Genomic DNA, 19,068 nt, shown 5'->3' on the forward strand with positions numbered 1-19,068 from the left:
GGGCCAATACTGAAGACTGGAAACATTCTGGTCACAGCTAAATTCTACATGAACACTGCTAACTCATGCACTTCTACTTCAAAAGGAATATACAGCACAAAGTTAACTACAGTATCCAAACTTACATAACACACCTCCACAACTGTCTAACCTTGTTTTACAGCTCTGCATGAATGGCTATACTTTGCGTCATAGTAACAATCTTAAGATTAGAGACCAAATAAAGGGAAAAACTTTGGGAGAGCTTAACATCAACTGTTAGAAAACAGAGACAAGACATTACAAAAATGGGGAGCCGAGACTGTACACAATCTTAGTGTTCATACTGCTTTTCGTATCCATACTTCATAGATCTGTGAAAATCATTTAACTACAAAACTTTAGGTAGAAAAATAACTAGATCTTGTCTACATGTGTTAATAACATGTACTAGTATCAATTGTTTAGTCAAGATACAGTGCAATACCTCTTTGAAATAAACTGCAGAAAGTCCATATAGAGAGAGAGAGCGCAAGAGTACCTCACTGCTGGCATTTTATAGTAACCTAGTATGGAGTATTTATTCATGGAGGTAAGTCAGAACAGCTACTGTACTTCCAAATGGAACCCAACTTAGTTCACGTTAACTTCAAGCACAGCCAAAGTCCTTGAGATGAGGCAAGGCAGAAGGAACAGTTATCTAGACCTCAAGGAACTCCTACACCTTCAGGACACAAATCTTAAATACGATCACAGCATTTTCATCCAATAAAAGAATAAGCCGAAGAAAGAAAAATAAATGTAAACCAAGTTTATTTTGCTTTAAGTAGTGTTCTTTAAGCACTACAGCATGGTAAACAATGTAAATTAGTATAAGTCATCTCAAAAGCCAGAGTTTTTTTTTTTTTTATTTTATGAGTTGTTAAAAAGATGCAGCCTATTCTAACAGGATAAATATTTTAACCATTTCACTTCGAGTTAATGAAGGCTCACAAATGAGCAACACTCCTCATTGAGGAAAACAAAAAGCTGTTGTCGACAAAGCGACAGCACACACACAAAAACAAAAGAACTGTGTAAAAATAACTAACTGTACTGTGTTCCCATACTCTTTAGAAGTTGCTTTACAATGGGATGATATGCACATGATCTTGCTGCAAACTTGCCATACAACTTGCAAATACATGTAGCCTAGCCTTACCACTCAGTCCAAAAAGCTGCTAACTGATCAAAACAAATGCAGCACTATAATCCTCTGCTTAACAATTAATTCAGTCTGGTTTACTCATTACCTTTTCTCCTAGACTGCAGGACAGACTAGAAAGAAAATGATCCCGAATTAAAAATTGATACTCTTACAGGAAATTGTATTATTTTGCAATATAGTCTTTTACAAGTTATGTTTTGCCTATTTTCCCCTTAGCCACAAAATGGGCATGAAGTAATTACTTTGAAAATGCCTTAATTTTCAACTTCATGCAAATCTAAATAAAGATGACCAAACAAAAGCTTAAACAACGGAAGGATATTTCACAGAAAATTTCTTATACAAAAAACACATAAGAAAAAGGGCCACTAGGTGACTTTTAATTTACAAATTGGCATCATTTTGGTCAACAAATATCCAAGCGCTGTTTTCTTCTATCACAACAAAGTAGCTGTACAGAAAGAAAACGGCAAAACTTGTTTTATTTATTTTTTTTTTTTAATCGCACATCTCCTCAGGAATTTCATGTGGATTAAGGATGCCAGGTACAGACATCTGAAGTTTATGCTTCTCCTCTTGAGCCTGCCGAAGGGCTGTTTCTCTTTCCTCCAAGAATAAGTCTGATGTGTCTTCACCTGCAAATTCCTGTATAATTCACATAAAATCATTAGTTCATTGTCAAATGCTTTAGGCAGAGTAATAAGCTTCCAAAATCCAGAATAATATAGGAAACATCCTCCCTTCACATTCACTGCCAGACTATTTGCTTATTTTGCCTTCTGCTCCTAAGGTCAGAATTAATATAAAGGAATGCAAAATATTTTAACATTTTCACTATGTGTAATAGAACAGGATGCTATAGTAACCCAGCGTTTGGAGTGTATCATCATTAAAGCAGTACCATTACAATTTTGAAGTACCTGACAACTGCAGTCTCAAAACAAATTAACAAACACTTTCCTACAATCTTCCTGAATTCTAGCATCTTTAGAAAAATAAAACCATAGCATTACTCTAGCAAGTTTCAAAACATGTCCCAGTCCCAATCCCAAGCAGAATTGAAACAAGATCTGATTAAAAGTCAACGTGCTTTATTTCCCATTAGGCTAAGTTTCACAGCCATCTTAGACATATGAATTGTATGCACAGCGTAAAGTACAAGTGATGACATTTAAGCCCAATTTATAAAATTAAAATCACACTGAAATAGATTATATGATACACCATTCAGAGTCATGCAAGCTATTTGGCAGAGTTCTCACTACATTTGAAACAGCTGCAAAATAACTTGTATCTCCTAAACAAACACTGAATGAACATTGTGCAAGTACTTTCCAACAATATCATCCTGCTGAATAATCATTTTTCATTTCTTGAAAAAAGCACGCCAAACATACCTTGATTTGGACCAGGAAATCCCTTAGGTGTTCCTTGAAGGCAGGAATATCCTGGTTTAAACTGAAGAGTCCCGTTACAAACAGCTTAACCTGGGCACTAGCAGTAAACACATCAGTTAGTATTTCAAGAAATAAGAACCTACTTAAAAGTTTTAAAGAATCACAGCACACTTACTCTTGCAGGTGAGGAAACGCAGATTTGAGAAGATTAGCAACATACTCCTGAATAAACATTTGGTTGTTCACTGGATTTCCAGGGTTTAATGGAGTACTTATTTTTCCCTCTTCTACTAAGTTGAACATGTATGCAAGGATTGACGCATGCATTGTCAAACCTGAACAGATCAAAGTTATACATATCCAGTTATTATTCAGAACAGGATGCATAACAGTATGTATTTTGATGTTCAGACAGATTGTTTTCATCAGCCAGCTCAAACATATGCATTCTTACCAGCAGTGTGAGAAGTGTCTGTTACCACTGAGAAAATGTGCTGAAGGATATCACAGAAATATGTCTGATAGAAACTCTGGGCAGCAGTCTCTTCTTGTGCAACATTCTGTAGTAGAGTATAAAGTATCTGAAGTCCTGGAAAATATGCATTAAAAAACTAAGTTACCAACCGAACAGTATTTAAACCTCTGTGCGTATTTTTGCCTTTTCCAAAATGATACAAATATCCGAAGGAATTCTGATAGGCACCAAAAAGTAGTATTACCTGTGCAATCATTTTCTCAGGCATTTCCTCAAGCAGCCACTAGAGGGCTATAGCCACATTTACATGGCATGCCGGTTTTATTTGGTTCTTTATGCTTCTGTCGTCTAATAATGCAATCACATCATTTTATTGGTACTAGCAAAAGTGACAGAAACCCTCTACCAAAATAAGTATTTGCTAATTTGAGAGGAAGATGTTTTCATTTTTAGAATTACATGAAAACATAGTTACCTTACTAGGTGAAATGCAACTAAGAGTTATCTTTTATCCCCATCCCTTCCAAACACTGATACAAGACAACTGGCTAAAAACTAAGTGGCTTCACAACAATCTCTTTATCCAGTAGCTGGGACAGTGCACTAAGCCCAAGATATTAAAAAACAACATTTTTGGAATTGAAGACTTTTACATAGCCCCTCCTTGTATCCTTGATAACCCTCATTCTGGAGGGCTTTTTAATTACTCAAGTTTGTTAAATGAGGTGATACACTGTGCCGCTCAATGAAATTTCATCCTAAGTTTGAGCAGCTGGCTGTTGTCCAAAGGAAGCATGATCTGCCTTCTTAACAATCTAAGGTGATTTCCTCTCCTGATGTCATGGGCTGGACTCCCAGACTGTGAGGAGTTCAGCCCCAAATCATACACTTTTCTGCTGAACTTTTCAGGAGTTACTCAGCAACTGTCTTACTAAGGTACCAAGTCAAACACTGCAGGCAGCACAACAAAAGGAGACCTGTAACACCAGTTTTAGCAGCAGTGAGCTGTTACATCAGTTCAGCCATTTCAGAAAAGCTTTAACACTCACATGGAAACAAGCAAGCAGAAACTGTAGCAGTGCCATCTAACAGCTGTGGGAATAAAACAGCATCCAAGTGTTTCAACCCATTAATATATACCTGGCTGACAACTTGAAGCTGACACAGAAGATTATTCTTGTGCAAATGCAGTACAGAATCATGTTACTGGAATATTAAGTTTGACTAAAGAACAAGATGCAAGAAAACAACAATCTACTAAAAAATATCTGATACTGCAAACTAAGTCTGCATATTAAACAATTCCATTTACCTGTATCTGCAACATTTCTCATTGTATGTTTGAAAGCCCAAATAATAGAATCCAGAACAAGTTTGAACTGTGCAGGTGGAATGGCCAGGAATGCTGGGAAGCAATGAGAATTTACAGCCTGGAGTAGCAAGAAGAAGTTTGTTCTATGTTCAGGATATTCTTCAAAGTCCTAGAAGCAGAGGAGGAGAAAAAGTCAAGTTTCCTAAAGGTCCATCATAAGATCTTCTGTTAAGTAGAGCGAGTCAACAGCTGACATGGATCAGCATTTAGACCTCAGGTTTAAAATAACCTTAAATGCAAAGCAAAGGTTACGTTTCTCAGTGAACTTTCCCCACCAAAGCTTGATAAGACCATCTTCTAGAGTTACACAACATTGACAGGCTGAGCCACATTTTGTCAGTACACAACCTTAATCACTGCTCAGTCCACAGATAGACAGATAGTCTGAACACTGGTTAAGCACCTATGTTGCTGCAAGGGTACAATTTCTGGTTACACCCTACTGCAAAGTAGCACTAATTCAGCTGGTAGTGCTCAAATATTATGCAAATACATACTGCACACTATAGCATAAGAATTGCATTAATGAGGAAATATTCAAAATGACTGATCAGTACTTAGTCATACATTTTAAATATTTATGAATTTCAGCAGTTAGTCCTACACTGACATTTGACTGAAATACACTGCTGCTTCCAGAAGTACGACATTCCAAGTCCCTAGAACAGAAAAATTACTAATGACTTAAATCAAGAGCTAAACAGAGAAATTTAAGGCAATGAGATTAAGACAGCCAACTAAACAGCCAGACTTCAAAACAAGTATGTTTGAGCAGAAGTTTCTTCAAGTGCCACAAATGTACTTTGTGACTACAAAAAAACAGGGAGATGATCCACAAGACACCACATATGGAAATGATATTCACAGAAAGAAGGCATGAACCCCCACTTAATTTCCTTTAGATGAAAGCTGTGTAAGAACTCTACATTCACTACATACTGCCTTCCTTCATTGCAAGAAAAGGTTATCTTTCACTTAGAGATTTACCAACAGCCAAGACTAGTACTCTTATAAAACCTCTTTTTTTTTTTTCTTCAGTCACTAGGGAGATTAGATATAAATACCTTGTTGATCATATTTAATGTGCACTCAAAAACAGCATCAAATATCTGAGGTATTTCAGCAGTAATGTGTCCACCCAGCTTGTTTACAATGATAGCCATAGTACTAAGTACTTCGGGTTCTCTAGCAGCTGGAACATTTCTCTGGTAGTCAATGAGAACCGCGTCCAACAAGGGAGGAACGAAGTTTTCAGCTACCTAATTGAAAGAGTAAGCCACAGTTATAACAATGCAGTTATTGAACAAAGTCTCTAGCATACAGTTTATAGCAAAGTTTGTTGTTTAGTTACAGGCGATACTTTTCCCCCAAGGAAGGTGAAATATATTACACTTCCACAGACTCCCCACTCTCTGGACCATCCACAGCAGGGCTTCGAATAGAGTTCTCTTAAACCTCCTTGATTCCCCTTTAAGACTACTCTCAGCTAAAATTACCTGAAGTATTTCAAATGTAGCTCAGGCTTATCTCTATATGATCGTACTTTCTCCTTTATATTTTACAAACCTCCTGAAGCAAGCTCCTGTGACCAACTGGTTCAGTCAACAACAGAACAAAAACCAGAGTTCTTCCTAATTCTGTCTTATGAGTTATTTCTATAAAATCAATCTACTTACCATCTGAGGATCATTGGACCTGCTCACCCAGCCAGAAATTAGTTTTAAAGTTTCCCTTTTTACAGTCCTCATACTTCTAATCAAGGGCTGCTTTGTTACCATTTCACCTGAAAAGTTTTCAAGCTTCAGTTAATCAGGTAAGATGTAACAAAAAGATTAACTTAAATTGATATTACAAAACAGAGAATGCTTGATTTTTATATCCAAACTACAAAGTCTATTAAAAGACTTCTTATGCATATTGTGCAAATTAAAAAAAAAAACTACCTCCTCATTCTAGCTCCATAGGTCCAAGTTGCCATATAGCATTACTGAACTACTACTGACAGCACCCTACTTAGAGTTCAAAGACAAAGCCGCAACTTACTTTTCAAGTAAGGGAAATCACACATACCCACTTAACTACATGGACTGAGCTTACATCTGGTTCTCATTAAGTGACAGAGGGGAGAACAAGAAAGTTCCCAATTTCATCCAAGAGAAATAATCCTTCACTTGTCTTTGTGTGTAAAATCCACCCTTCTCCTTAAGAAGCCTTATCCTTAGTTCAGTTTCTTACCCCCAAATCAATGTAGACTCATCAGCAAAACCTGATCTAATTAACTGCATAGTTATACAACCATTACAGCACATGCACAGGAAAGCCTGAAGAGTGTAGCCAGGAAAAGAAAGGTAAGATCACTCGTGCTGGCATCAGAACCATCTCTAGCAAGATAGAGCCAGTTGTAAAAACAAACTCTGAGGCAACTGCAACCACAGTAGTTGCGGAGCAAGTAGCACACCAGGTCTATAGTCCTGGCAACTGCTTCTTAAACTTCACTGTTTCTGACAAAGACAAATTCTGGCCATTAGAGCTGCAGAATCAAAAGCTATTGATTTCCTCAGGCAGTTTTATTCTGAATTCTGAGAAGCTACTTCAAGGTAAACCAGCTGCTCGGTTACCAAGTTTTATTTAACACTCCCATTTCCAAGTATCATTGTCTGCACCGGCAAGAAAATTGGTCATAACAGAGTCTCATTTCATCTTGCAGTGAAACACTACAGAAGCACATTCTACTGAGATACTGTAGGCCCTAATTTATCTCGTAAAAATAGGTTAGGTAATTGGTAACTCCTTCTCAATGATTGCAAGCATGGTTCATCATGACTTTCAGGCATCTTCACTACAGTTACATTACCGTAATAAAACTACTTAGCAGCACAGTATCATACCAAAACCCTGCCAACATCTTTTGAAAAAATGAATGAGACTCTATTTAAAGATAGTCTTTTAATACTCAAAATTAGAGTAAGCTAAAAGAACACATGCTACAACTTTGTCTCACCAAGATGCCTGTTAATTCTAACTAAGCATCTACGGTGTTCTGCATCTTTTCTAAACTGTCTCATTTATAGGTGTTTTTTCCTCCCTCTAAAATCAGGAGTTCTTCATTTGAATTTTGAATAAAACATCTGGTTAACAACAACAAGAAAAATCTAAGCAAGCACTTTCAGTCATTCTCCACTTTCCCAAACAAGAAAACGAACAGAGTAAAATTAACTTAATTGGAACATACTCTGAAACCTGATGACAGACACTGTTAACCCCCATTTTCAGGAAGAACATGGAATTTCTTACCATTAGCCTGAATAGCTGCAGAAATATTTTCACTTAGGCACTTGTACACATTCAGCATATCTAAATAAATTCTTCCAAGCTGAATCACAAAAGGGTGGCCAACTGCTTTACACGCCCTTACATTGGTTTTGAGAATGCTACCAAGCTGCTTAACTGTTTCAGGATCCTTTAGAATATCAACATTCTGTTAAAAAAGTAAGAGTCCATTTTGTTTAGTGAATAAAACTTCCCTTTAGCTTTCAATGTAAAAGTGTAAGTTTAAATAATTTATCTGCATTAAAGAACATATCACTGAAATTTACAGACTTTATATATACTGCTGTTTACTTCATGGCACTTGCCACTACCTCAGAGAGTCAGGATAAAACTTCAATTGATTTAATTCTGCTCTTCTGCAGAAGTATTTCTGCTGCAGTGGTACAAGCATTACTCTAGTTGAAGAAAGAAAAAACTAAGGAGGAGAGATTAAAGTGAAAACAGACAGGAGTTGTCCAAAGGAAAGGCAGTATGTTCTTGTTTTAAGAGGGAAGCCAGAGTAAGAAACGTAACTGAAGCCTAAGTTTCAGGATCTTTATTAGATTAACTCCAAATGGATTGATCTCTTGTGCAGTGCAAGACTGTTGTTCTTTACTGTGTGAAGATAAAATTATTTTGAAGAGACTGAAAGAAATGGAAGATAAAAGTGAGAAATAAAGATGTACTTTAAGAGAATGACGGAAAAGAAAGGAGGAACAGTGAACAGTATTTTCAGCATTTTAACTTTGTTGTTCAGAAAGAAAATCCACTACTAAGCCAGGTGAAAGGGAGCCTTAGAAAAAAACCTTTGAAACATTCTGTACAGTAACAGAAAATTGTCTTTTAAAATCAGATTAAAACCAGTATTTATTTTGTCATTTAAGTTTCCTCTCTCAAAACAACACTTGTACTGTCATGTCAATCACTACTTCAGCCATCATTTAATAAAGTCCACCACAGCTATGTACACTTAATGTCATGCCATGTGAAAAATAAACCCAGGGCAAGAGAAACATTTAGCAGGTTTTCTTTACCTGAACACACAATACACTTAAAATTTATGAGCTTACTTTTGTTGCCTGTTGAATTATGCTGTCCCATACTTGATTAGGTAGCAGCATATATTTTTCTATCAGATGCTCCTGCACAGTCTGGTCCGTCTGTGCCCCAATCATGTATCCTACTGCTTCATAAAATGTATGCACCTGATGGGAACAAGTCAAACAGGAAGGTTAAAAAGGAGTAAGGAAAATGTTATGCTGTTCTGAACTAACATACAGTGAATGCTGAAGATGATTTCACTAAGTACCTTCTTCCCCCCTCTTGACTTGACAAGACCCATCTCCATTCTTTCCTTCCTTTCATCACATGTAAAACAAACCTCCATCCCCTTCCCTTCAAATGCCACTATATACATCCCAGAGCCTTTCTTCATTTTGCCATCATACCCTGAAGTGAGGAAGCTCAGACATATGCCATTCACCTCTTAACTAAATCTTACCAGACATGTTTAAACTGTGGACTGGATTACATCACTACCTTAAGTACCTTTTTCCAGATGCCAGATTCACTCTGCCCAAAGTTTCAGTACTTTATTGCAACATCTCAGTGTGTCGCATGTGTGCACTACTCTCACTTCATGAGCTGAGACTTTCCCAGACAAAGGTGCTTTTGGATTGTTCCCCACCGCCCCCCCCCCTCCCCCTTCACAAATACAAGAGCTATAGGTATACTATTATAGTAGGGTATTAGTCTTTCCTGAAGCAGAACCACAAAATGAGATTCAGTGTCTTATTTCTTTGTTAAAGCATTCCAGAAATCAAAATTCCAACTAAATGCACTTTAATTCTTCCAAGCATTCTGATATCTCAGTAATGCAACCCGATCACACTATTGATACTATAACACTGTCACTAACAAAAAACTAAGGAATATAATTCAAGCCTTGAAAACCACTACTACATTTCAGTATGAAGTAACTTTTGATTAGTCTTTAAGAATTATCCACAACGCTGAATTAAACATACCTGTTGTGGCTGAAGGTCACAAATGATTGTATTAATGTTGTTCAAGATTTCGTCAATAAATGGCATGACTTCTCCCACTTGAACCTGAACAAAATGTCGGCGGCATTTTTGTGCTATTTTTATGAAGGTATCACAAGCCATATCCTGGACACCATCATGGGTTTCTAAATTAAATGAAGACAGTTACTGCTTTATATTTTTCCCCCATACATGTGCATGTATGGGTATCAATTTTATTTATTTTTAATTAAAACAGCTACTTAAAAAAACCAGATAATTACCATGCATAAATTCAAACAGCTTGTTGACTACTGTCTTCAAAAATTTCCAGTGAGCTCTCAAAAACCGTGGGTATTGACCTACTATATACATTATATTTGATGCAATAATGGCTTTATTGTCTTTTCCTCGTTTTTGTTCACAGAGTCCCAGGAGATCCTACAACATAACATATTTTTAGTTTCCTCTAGTTTGTCCAGTTCAATTAAAAACACTACGAGACAAAGTATAAAATCCTACAAGGAGCTGTATCAAATATAAAGGAAAGTGGTTGCCGTAATCAAGTTCAAAGTGCAAAGGAAAAAAAAAGCAAACAAAACCCCTAAATTGATCAAGACCAGGGTGATGTAATTATTTAAGTTTCAACCCAACCAGGAACACTGTATTTTCAACTATGGAATCTCCATTTTAAATTTATCTAAAGATTTCTGTAGGGGGGACTTCAACAAGCCTTGTAGCATTTAATACTGACCAAGCAGTTGATATCAATATAGATTCCACATCAAACAGAAGAAATTAAACTAAATCTTCTGTATGATTTTATATGACTTGTTAAAGTAAGGGCCATTACTCTTATAAAAAAAATGTTCTGTTCCTGCACTCTTTCTATGCGCATATTTACCAAAAAATCACTTTGATCAATGAGTATTTGGAAAATGGCAAAATAGCAGGGTGCCAGCTAGTTAAAAATGTGGGTTATTTTGCCACTCTATTTCATTAGCAATCCCCTTCCATCTCTTCTGCATCCCAAAAGACAAACACTTCATCATAAACTAAATTTTATCCCTGAAATCTCCACCGCAAAAAGGCTATTTGGATTAATGCATTGTTCATGGCTAAAGAACTTACCAGCCTTAAATTCAGGATGTAAGATTTCCTATTGATTTATTCTTATCAACCTGCTTGCCATATGAGGTCACTTACTAAGAACATACAGCAGTATTTTGTAAACTTAGTTTCTTGAGCATAAACTACGAAGTGCGACAGAGCTAATAGTTTTGCACCATGATACCTTAATTACTGTAACAAGGAATCTTTTTTCATCTTCTTCATGCATTGCACCACTGATTGAGCCTATAGCCCAACACAGGGTATTCAAATTTTTCCATGACCATTCTGTTCCATTCACTTGATTGTGAAGTTTTTCAGTCATAATTCGTTCCGTGTCTGCATAATCCAGATGCGTAAGATAAACTGAAAGACATCAACATTGAATAGGCACATTTTAAAGCAATTGCCCGGATCACAACTTCATAGGCAAAGTTAAATTTGTTTTAAGATAACCAAGTTGTTAGGTTAGTGCAATGCTTCTTTCCTGAACTCATAACAGAATGAACTAAAAATTTAAACACAAATTTGTTAAAACTGTGTTTTAAAGAGGGATAAAAAATTTTATTGAGAATCTGTTTGTTCTAAGGGATGTCAGCAAAAGCATGTGCAAGTGATGTGAAAAGTCTGAATCAATGAATGTCTCACATAGCAACTTTACTGATTTGACTGATAAGTTAAACTATTAACAAAAGGCATACATATTGATGGGGTATAGGGAATATGGGATTGGCTACTTATGGGGGACATTATACAGTGTGTAAGAAGCAAATCAATTTTCTTCTGCTCTTTATTTTGGTGTCATTAAGCCTGCTGGTTGCAATAACCTACCATTAAAGTGGAGATGGTACTCTTAAACAAGTGTAGGTGGCAAGATTCAAGTATCACAACTTGGACACTTGCATCAGCCCCTAATAAGATTAGTGTCTCTAATATAAAATTCTAAATCCCAGCAAGTCAAAAGCAATTTAAGGCTAGATTCAGAAATAGATTTTTTTACTGTGCCACAGAATAGACCTTCCACCACATTCTTCCTCTCCCCCCCCCTTTTTTTTTTAAAGTGGATCTTAAAGATAATACACTATAAGCAATAGTTAACACCAGAAATCGAACACTAACTATATCTGCATTTCCATGTAAATAATCCTGTATCTAGAAATACAACTAAGGCTCAGGACATACAGTAGTAATTTTAATACAATAAATTAAACATTTAATACAATAAATCAAAATTTTTTTTCATGTTCCATATGAAAAGATATTAGAACAATTAATCTAATGCTGGCTGCACCTACATCAGAAGTACAAATATGAGAATAAAATATCCACAAACACTTTGCATCACACAGCTTTCCCCCCCCCGCCCCCAGTTCATAAACCTGTTACAAAATACTGTGTTCCCTTAAAGCATTTACATTTGATAGAAAAATATTTAGTATTGAAGGGTTTATGTCCTAAATATGTGACAATTCTAATCCTCCCTGCTCCTTCAAGTTGCAGTTAGGACTCTGAAAATTTTTTTCTTACCTCAAAAGACCCTAAGTTATCACTACAGTACATAGGGACTATCAATTCTCTGATAAAACGGCCACAGCTGAACATGAGACTTCTAAAGATAATAGCATACTAGTATACACACACTAAAAATAAACCATACTTGCTACATTAAATGCTATAGAAATACCGATTCTGGTGTTCTTCAGTGCACTCACAGCTTTCAATTTTTTCTACATAACATGTAATTAATTGCAGCTTTTGTACTTTCAAGCAATGTCATTACAAGACATCAGCACTAACTTTGGAAAAGATTTTTGAAGCTTCAGTTCAGGCTGGAATTTTGTGTTTTGTTTAAGAATACTATAAAAAAAATTTTAGAAGTATTCAGAAGACCTACTGAAGGAAGAAATCCTTTTTGCTGTGGAGTGCTTGGTCTACACAAACTACAACTACAACTGAAGTAATAACCAGCAAGTCCACTTCAGAAAAATCCTTCCAATTTAACAGCTTTCTGACAAAACTAAGGTTTCACTGGAGCTGAAACATTTTGGTAAAGGAATATCAAAAGGTGTTGTTCAATGCGAAAAGGCAAGAAACAAAAATTAAGTAGTGTATAACTATTTAACGAAGTTATACAACATTACGTGCTTAAAACACAAAACTTCAGACCAGCACTGCCTCCTCCCTTTCAAGTCTGCGTCCTACTCCTCACTGATATTCATTTTACCCACACATAATTGAGATCGTAAGTTAGCATTCTGTAACATACATGCTACTGATGCAGCTGCACAGACCTACAGCACAAAAATACCAGCTAGTACACTTACCCAATGTTTCTCTCATATTTTTATACAAGTTTATGGAATCTGTGTCCTTCATGAATTCTCGTACTACCTCCCCTTGATCATTCTCCACAACTAGGACTTCTTCAGGTTTAGCCATACGGCTAACCATTAGCAATCGAACCTGTATGTTGCAAAGGAAAGTTAAAATTGAATCAAACTGAAACGTGAAAATATACACATAGCTCCACAGATGTTTCCAGAGCACTCTGGTCAGGCAGTCTGACACACATAAAGGGTATATATCCAGCACTTCATGAGATTAGCTCACATTAAGATTCTATGGAGACATGTTAACTAAAAAGCCATTAAGAATACAGCCTGCTGATTCTCTCTCTCCATGAACAAGCTGAATAGTTAAAAAAACCAACCAAACAAAAAACCCACAACCTGTGAAGTATACTTTCTAGAGCTTCAAAATGCATATGTAATATTAGGGGTCTTTTAAAGATCACTTTTTCCATACACACACAATTTTTTTCTTCCAACTCTAACACTCCAGCCTTTATCTCTTTAAAGAAACAGTTTAATACAGATTTGTTTTTTTTTTAGTCTTACATTCATAATAAGTATCTTAAAAAAATCTCAAACACTGCATTAATACTCCTGTCATCTCCTGGTGTCATCTTAAAGTATTTTTGCAATTGCAGCATATTAAATAAGTAGAGTTGAATCAATTACCAACTACTCAAAGCAAGAAAAGTTTTCTTATGTCAGCCCCTACATGTAGCAGTATCTCTAAATTCAGGAATGGTATCTAAATCTTTACAGTACCTTTACTTAAACATGGATTACCTTGGACAATACAGGCAAATAAAGCTGTCTCCTTGGAGGAACATCAAAGTGTTGACTGCCCGAAAGCAACGGAGAAGCAGATGTTGAAAACGGACTTTCCCTGTAGAGCTCAGCAGCTAAATGATTCCAATATTCAAGACAAATCTTGAAAATTTCAGTTTCTTCAACTTCTGATACCAATAACATATAATGAAGAGCCTGGAAAAGTGTGGTTTAACCATCTGATTACTAATGATTTCTGCAGATAAAACGACACTGCTTTAAGTCCAGTTATCCAAACACTGATAAAATGCCAAATTAACATAAAACGTTTGGAACAAGAGGCATTAACATTGCAGTGACATCACTTACAAGTCAGACTTCCGACCATCAGAGCAACTCAAAAACAAAGCACCCTGTCAATTACTGCTATTTTCAAAGTGTGTATCAATTCTTAAATCTAGAAGTAGCCTAAAGACATCTTAAAAAATACCATAGGCAAATCAGCCTATTTGTAAATTATCAAACTCACAGCCTCTTCAGCATCTGCAAGGCATTTTGTTTTAGAGCCTCGAAAACCCTCAACAGCCAGTTTCAATGACTGCTGTTCTCAAGACTATTACAGCTACTTTGTCCTGGATCTTTATACCCTGAAGAACTGAAGGCAATCATCAAAGCCATACTGCTCGCTTGCTTTCCACAGAAGCCACCTACCAGAACATTTTCCATTTTTTTGCTGACAGAACAGCCACAGCAGACTCAGAAGGGAAAGCCACTGATGCAATTCTGACAGACTGAGATACCAACCATAAAAATTAGAACTACATACCCAAACATTTTTTGCCTAGTTTATGTTTTCAGTCCTCTGGTGAAAGATATCAAAGCAATAGCCCACCAGTGAACAGAATGAAACAATGAAATCTGAAGACATTTTTATAGCTTAGGTAGTACTCACAGCATTTTAGATGGTAAAGACCTGATTCAACATCTGTATCTATGTCAAAAGAGGGATTCAAAACAACTATACATTAGCCTTACACACATCATTTTTTCTTGGTAATTTCACTTGGAATAATTTCTGTAGCTTCTTTCACTAGTCTACACTGCTCCAATGAATCTGTGCAACCATTTCAGAAGATCCGATACATCCAAAATGCAGGAATAAACAGGTTAGAATGACATAGAACTTTTTAAATTAACCATGTAACAACATTCTATTACACTGCAACTTACAAAAGTGAAATTTGCAACCATTTTAGGCCAGCCTAAGAACTCTGTGAAACATTTCAACATATTATACAACACTCAAAGTCGTTCAGAATTGAGTTGTAGGTGTCAGTTTTAAAGAATTTAACATAGTTAATCACAGCGGACAAGAGAGGAGGCCAATACCTAAAAACTGCACTCCAACTTACACACAATTGCACAGGACATGCAACAGCTTCAGCCTTTTACACAGGTCTCCCTAATAAAGCCTCAACATAGGCAGAAACTTGAGCCGTGCTCCCCTGATTCATGGTTATTTTGAAAGCTTACAACTTGCAAGTTCAGGAATTATTTGAGCACTGTTGACAGTTGTTTTTTTAAAATAAAGAAATGATACTCCTCTTAGTCCATCTTCTAAATGAGCTACAATTTGGTACTTGCAACCAACTTAATATAAATTTTTTGTAGAGGGCCATCTCCAGAAGAAATGTGTTGAGAATACCAGCTGGAAAACAGTCTAGAATTTGGATGGACACATTAGATTACAGCTAATCCACCTGCAAGATGTACTTCACCCTCCCAATGGAACCTGGTCTCCAGGTTTAAACTGTGGTACTGATTTTCTACCTCTGTCTCAGAGCAGTTCCTCACCCTATCACCTCCATACCTGCACAGGGCTTGATTCTGGGCACAGGAAGTGGTGCTTCAAGGGGCTATGGAGCCAGTTTCATCCCCTTGGAGCTCAGCAGAGAGAGGGAGCTAGCAAAAAAGTCACCACAGAACAGCTCACCCTCAGCAAAATTTTTATTCAAAATTAAAAAACACAACTGAAAACCCCCAATTTTGTGATCTAGCCCCACTACAGCATGAGATAGTACCTTGCGTGTTCAGTAGTCATCTAGAATTTAAGCTTTTCCAACCCTTCATTCTTAGCTGAATTTCAAATAATTTCCACAGATCCCAGTGGTTTTGACAGTGAAGTTGCACTTCACTGTCAAAATCGAAAAGAATGCAGCAGTCTCCAAGAAACGAAGGGAACAAGCAGAGGGGAAGGACAACTGTAAATCTTTTTCTCAGCAACGACTGTAAGGTAGCTGATAATTGAGGCCCGTAGGTCCTCCTCCAAGACCAGTAAAACTACAATAAAGCACGCATAGTCATTTGGCAGAGCTCTGCCATTAAGCATTACTGGCATACATGGGCTTTATTACATAGAAACAGAGTATCATCGTTGAGGATTCTATTTAAAGTCTTTCAGTTAAATTTTGGGAAATGGCAAATTAGGCAAGAAGCTACACCAGGATGGAAGCACTGAACTACAACATGCGCTGTACCCTAGAAACCAGCTTTGGATGCTGAATAAAAATATAACTTAACTGCTTCACACAGACTGATCAAAGTCGTAGCAACACCTTCTCTATATGAGCACTAAACAGAAAATACAGTATGTAAAGACCCATGGAAAAAGAATATATGAATTTATTTTAAAGCAGTACTTTAACACTTTCAAGGACGAACAAGGAAGAAGAGGGAGACAGAGACTTATGTCTTCAGACACTGTATTAGTATAGGATCACTGAAAATACAATGCCATTGAAGCATACTAGGAAACAAAAATTTTGAAATGTTTTTTGTATTCATGTGATTATTAATTATGTGAAGGAAATAGGATTTATTTTTTTCTCTTACCCACTTTTAAGTACAATGATCTAGGGATTGTATTAATATCACACCCTTTGAGTATGAGAATACACTTGCTACATTTTTAAACTGGATAAACTGAGCAACTTACCTCCATTAATGTTTCCCTCAGATTTAATCTTTTTTCTATAAGTTGGCCATGTTCCTTGAGGAACGTGCAGAGAAACAAACTGAGATTCTGAATGAAGTTCTGTTCATCATCTTTTCCATTTGAGTACGCAAGTCGGATATTGGTATTTAAAGGAAGCATCTAATAAGAAGAACACAGACATAATAAAGAATTTCCCTTTTTATACAGAAGTACAACTACTGTATATTAACAAATATTTTGCTCTTTTGGCAAAAAAGCCCTTCTGCTTTTCATGGCATGCCCTCTTTACAGACCTTTCTTACAAAAAAGTCTTAACAGCTCCTTTATTTCTTGCTTGATCCCAAGATGGACAGTAAGGTGAAAACGCAAACAGATATAAAAGTTCTGATGAACTAAACCTTTTCCTACCCCTTGTAACAGCAGCTGTAAGCAAGTAAAGTATCTACTCTACCACAGACATTTCCAATTGGCATCGGGCACAGATGTTCCAAAAATGTGTTTGTTACCTGTCCCTAGTAACATTAAGTTTCAAAACATTACATCATCATAATGTTAAAATAACATGAAAGACCTCCTCCACAATATTTAGAAATTAGCAAGGACGACTCTGAAGGATAGTGGAACATGTTTTTCAGTAATATTGTAGAGATCTCTGGCACCTCTTAAGAGATGCACTGGCTTTTAAATTCTATCGTTATACACATAAAACATTTTCAACATTGCCATCAAGTAGTGAACTACATTCTTTAATGTCAACACTATTAAGCTATAGAACAGAGAGAATAAAGTTCTAACACTTTTGCTGCTGCCAGCTTTTGCGTGGTTTTGATTGTTCTCCAACTTCATTTTACAAAGTTAAGAGTGTCAAATATTTGCAATACATGCAACATTTTGCATCAAATTCATATGCAACAGTCATGCTAAAAACCTGCAGGTTACAAAACATGCCAAATACCCAACCTGGCATTCAACTGATGTTTTGAGGGAAAACTTAAGCCAGATGTATTGGCAGTTAGAATCAAGAGCATCATCTGTAAAAACTGAGGAAGTAACATTCAGCTACACAAAATAACTTTGGTGTGTGCAAAAATCTGCCTTTAAATTTAACTATAAATAAAAATCCTATAGCTCAAATGAAGCTGAGGGGAGAAGAGGGCGTTAGAAGAAGCATGCATGTTCTAAAGAACCTCCAAGATGGACCAACATTGCAAACAGAGGAAAAAACTGTCAAAAAACCTTCAACTGTCCACTTAAGACGCAAATACAATGAGGAAAGCTACAAACTCATGTACCTGAATCTGAACTGTTCAGAGGGGAATCAAAGCACATAAATTTAAAGCAGGGCTTTATGAGACAAACCTTTATCAGTTTCAAAAATTAAATACCAACTTGCAGAAGTTAGGTCAGCTTAGGTCTTACAAGTCATGCAGTACACATTTTGTTGCATCTCTCTCAACTTTCCGCATCAGACAACCTGAGTGCTCAAAACACCTCTCAAATTAATCAAAACAAATCAATGCAACAGAAATACAGCTGTAATCTAGAGTCAGAAAAATACACTTAGCATCTTCTGATAAAGCCATAATACCACTGAAGAACAGTATTTGTCCTGTCAAGAGCTCTATAATGAATATAAATTTGTAAACTGAACTAGGTTCTACAGAAACTGATTCTGCAAAATGAAACTGTCAGAAGAGACAGATTATAAAAAACATTACCTGTTTTAACTGCATCATGGTCAGTGTAAAAAGTGTTACAAACTGTTCTTCATACTGGCTTACACTGACACCTGCAATCTCTGTGAGGCACTTCAAAGAGACATTTCGAAACATGGGAACATTTAAGAACTATTGAGAAGAAAAAAAATAAAAAGTATTACAAGAGCGTTGCACACTAAGCTTTTTTGCAACTTATATTTAAATTTAAAAGCCATCAATTTTTGCATGAGTACCTTGTATATTAGTGTGCTGATTAACTTGGTCTCAAATATATATCCCAGGGGAATCCAGTTCAGAAATCGTAGCAAAGTTTCCAAAGTTGCATGAACTAAGGGAGCATTTTGGGAGTTTTCCTGTAAAGGACCA

At 36.3% G+C, this 19,068-nt stretch overlaps 1 protein-coding gene across 8 annotated transcripts in view; it reads right to left on the reverse strand.

The window, feature by feature from the left end:
* Positions 1-775: 775 nt before the first annotated feature.
* Positions 776-19,068, reverse strand: part of XPO1 (exportin 1) — a 40,409-nt gene continuing 22,116 nt past the window's right edge. For all 8 annotated transcript variants that reach the window (XM_052784041.1, XM_052784038.1, XM_052784039.1 and 5 more), the window contains 17 exons: positions 18,936-19,055; positions 18,703-18,831; positions 16,985-17,143; positions 14,008-14,205; positions 13,198-13,336; positions 11,058-11,239; positions 10,048-10,204; positions 9,767-9,930; positions 8,810-8,944; positions 7,725-7,908; positions 6,107-6,213; positions 5,495-5,689; positions 4,371-4,539; positions 3,038-3,172; positions 2,759-2,918; positions 2,584-2,680; positions 776-1,831 (listed from right to left, as the gene is read on the reverse strand). In XM_052784041.1, the coding sequence (XP_052640001.1) occupies positions 1,685-1,831; positions 2,584-2,680; positions 2,759-2,918; positions 3,038-3,172; positions 4,371-4,539; positions 5,495-5,689; positions 6,107-6,213; positions 7,725-7,908; positions 8,810-8,944; positions 9,767-9,930; positions 10,048-10,204; positions 11,058-11,239; positions 13,198-13,336; positions 14,008-14,205; positions 16,985-17,143; positions 18,703-18,831; positions 18,936-19,055 (2,577 nt within the window). In that variant the 3' untranslated portion in view covers positions 776-1,684. The remainder of the gene's footprint in view (positions 1,832-2,583; positions 2,681-2,758; positions 2,919-3,037; positions 3,173-4,370; positions 4,540-5,494; positions 5,690-6,106; positions 6,214-7,724; positions 7,909-8,809; positions 8,945-9,766; positions 9,931-10,047; positions 10,205-11,057; positions 11,240-13,197; positions 13,337-14,007; positions 14,206-16,984; positions 17,144-18,702; positions 18,832-18,935; positions 19,056-19,068) is intronic.

The sequence above is a fragment of the Harpia harpyja genome, chromosome 4, assembly GCF_026419915.1.
Source record: "Harpia harpyja isolate bHarHar1 chromosome 4, bHarHar1 primary haplotype, whole genome shotgun sequence".
In the NCBI taxonomy this organism is placed as follows: domain Eukaryota; kingdom Metazoa; phylum Chordata; class Aves; order Accipitriformes; family Accipitridae; genus Harpia; species Harpia harpyja.